Below are 2,999 nucleotides of genomic sequence, written 5' to 3'. Positions count from 1 at the left end.
TTTTTTTTTTTTTTAGATAGCCAGTACCACCTAGTGAGATGGTGAGATGTCTGCTGTGACCTGTTTTGTTCATCTTAATTTGTAACTTACTTTGTGTGGGGGGAAACGTAAAAGTTTTTCAGTATGATTAAAAATGAAAAGAAGAACTTCAGAAATGGCACTGAGTGAAGAAATATATGAGAGATAAAATTCAGCTCATTTGGATGCTGAAAGAATTGTCTGGGAGTTAGTACCACCAGAGATGAATTTTCAAGATATTAACAGCTATAAGCTGGAAGGAGTGATACACAAGTTAAATGGACAATTTTATTATTTTTAACATATTTATGAGTTTCTACTGAGATAGGATGATGGCATGGATTGGCATTTGGTCTGACTTGGCGTGAAAGGACAGTGTTTGCATTTTTGCTTCTAGTTTGTTTGTTTTTTTTTTTCTCTAACAGTATCCTGCTCTCTTAAGACTGATTGGAGCAGAGCCTCAGAAGGAGGAGGAAATTCGCCTCCCTTCTAGAACTCCTGAACATTATGAAGAAGGGGGCCTTCATTGGCTCTGGATGGGATGGAGGGTTGGAGAGGGTAAAAGGAAGGATGTGACAGCAGTCTGGGAATCATAGCTCAAGAAGAGAACCTAAGGGACGGTCATGGGGAGTAGGTGACGAAGAGGTCTGCCAGGTTGGTGATGGAATGTCTTTTCACAGAGCAGGAAGCAGTGTACAGTGTGTGCTCCCATTCACATCTGCCCTGCAAGAATACCATAGGAAGTGGGAGAGTTGTACCGAGACTCAAGAATAACTGATGTGTCTTTTCAAGTCACTTTTCTTTTTTTTCATTTAAGTGTTTAATATTTTTGATTATAAGGTTTGCTTATTGTCTTGGTTTATAGCTTAGCTTCAGGTATTTGTTTAAAGAATTTTCAGTCTAATTTGGGAGCACAGTAGAAAGTGTTAATTAGAAGGTCTAAGCAGGTCACTTGCAAAGCTCTGAACATCTTGATAGTAGCACAATCCCTAGTGCATTATTTCATGGAAAAGATTTATGTTTGCTACTTTGTGTGTGTGTATGTGAAAATTTGCACTTTTAACATTATGTTAGTTGGGACAATAATGTATGGTAATTTAACTTTCTAAGTTCTGTATGAGGTGACACTAGGATAAATTTGTCATAATAAAAACTGGTAGGAGTGGAGATTTTGTTCTCTTTATTTTCCCCAGTGTGGTCCAATAGCTTTGTTAAAATTTACAAAGCAGTTACAAGTCATGATCATATTATGTTACTTCTGTGAGACTCTTGAAATATTGCCATTTCTTATAATATCTTTCGATTCTGTTTTTTTTTTTTATTCAGCATTTTGATTTTTTTCTGTTGTCCTAATTCTGCCTGTATATATGTCTTAGAGCCTTTTGGAGGAGAATCCTTTTTTACCTCGGATACAGATGAGAACAAAAAGAAAAAAGCCTTATTTTTCACTTGCTACTAACAGCAGTTAAACATAAATTTCCCTCCTTCATTAGCCTGTGTGTCACCAGATAATGAGAATCTTCTATCATGCTTTTCATTTATTCACTGCCATGCAAATAGTGTTCCTCAGAAAGTGGTGCCTACATTGAATCTGTCTTCGTCTTGGCATTGTTTGCATGTATCTTCCAGCCAACTCTTAATAAATCAACTTCATTTTGCTAGTGATTTTCTTCAGCATTTTGGCCGATGTGGCCAAAGTTAAAGCTTTTTGTATGTGGTAATTTTGGCTCTTACGAGTTGTTTGTGTGGTACTGTGTCCTCTGTTGACTTAAAAGAACGATTCTTCTCCTGACTTTCATTTTTAGAAGTTTGTTTTGATACATGTTCCATTTAGCACACAGAACGCTTTGTTTGGATTTCTTTGATAATTCACTGAATTTTTTTGTGGCTCAGCACAAACAAATTACCGTAGACAATAAAGAAAAGTAAAGAAGAAACTAAAAGTTTTGCAGAATGGCTCAAGTAGTGAACAAGAGCAGCTTGTATTGTAAATTTCTTGATTTTGAAAAGGACTTATTAGGAGGCAATTAATGAATCAAAAGCATAGACTGAAGGAATTTCTGTTAATTCTTGTTTGTATTATTTTTCAGAGGTGGGAATGGCGCAAAGAATCTGACTCTTCAGTCTGCTCTTTGCCTGTTACATAAACAAATTTTGATAGTGAAACAAACTATAAAAGCATAGTAATTTATAAAATAGAGTTTGTAAAATTTATAAAATAGATTTTTAACCTACTGTATTAAAAACAAAGTACATTTATGTCGTGCCCTGTCAGCTGAGTTTTCTAGCTGACAGACTGTATCTCCTTGATAAGCTGTGGTCCTTCTGGGTTGGTAGCATTTGGTAGCATGCATCACTGAAAACATCACAGTCAGCCACAGTAGGCAGTGAGTTGAAGATACTGGGATGTAATTTAATGCAAATTCAGTAATACAGCTCTCACTTGGCACTGTGGCATCCCAAACAGAGCTCAAAACCCTATTATATTTGTCAAAAAGTATTTTAATTCAATAATAATGAGTATTTTGCAGTCACTGTAATTGAATTATGTTTTGTATTCTAAAATAATATGGAATTTTGAAATTCACTGCAAGTTAGCAATCTCTCTGTAGCAGTGCAGTTGTGCATATACATACATTTCACTTCATACATATTTAATAAGGGAGAAATGGGGAAATAGAATAGTAGCATGGGATCTGACTGTTTAATAGTCATGTCCTCTTCCGATGGTTGACCCTGTGGGTATTTGCACATACTTAGAGGTATGTATATACTTTTACTGTTAGTAAAACCCTTTTTTTTTTAAGCTCCATATTTACGCCATTCTGCACAACAGGCATCATAAAAATGAACAGAAAGTGATGACGCCTGTTTTGTTCTTTGACTAGTGATATTAGCTTTCCCCTTCTTGCCTCAAGTCTTGAATTATTAAAAATGTAAATCTAATAAATGTTGCTTTATAATAATTTTTTTTATTATTT

At 35.1% G+C, this 2,999-nt stretch overlaps 1 protein-coding gene across 1 annotated transcript in view; it reads left to right on the top strand.

Moving 5' to 3' along the window:
• Positions 1–2,744: 2,744 nt before the first annotated feature.
• Positions 2,745–2,999, top strand: part of LOC104915165 (adenomatous polyposis coli protein) — a 24,357-nt gene continuing 24,102 nt past the window's right edge. Inside the window, exon 1 of the mRNA XM_031557422.1 lies at positions 2,745–2,780. Coding sequence (XP_031413282.1) covers positions 2,745–2,780 — 36 coding nt within the window. The remainder of the gene's footprint in view (positions 2,781–2,999) is intronic.

This window comes from Meleagris gallopavo, chromosome Z (assembly GCF_000146605.3).
Source record: "Meleagris gallopavo isolate NT-WF06-2002-E0010 breed Aviagen turkey brand Nicholas breeding stock chromosome Z, Turkey_5.1, whole genome shotgun sequence".
In the NCBI taxonomy this organism is placed as follows: Eukaryota; Metazoa; Chordata; class Aves; order Galliformes; family Phasianidae; genus Meleagris; species Meleagris gallopavo.
Note: the sequence above shows the minus strand (reverse complement) of the source record. Positions and strands in the feature narration are given on the sequence as shown.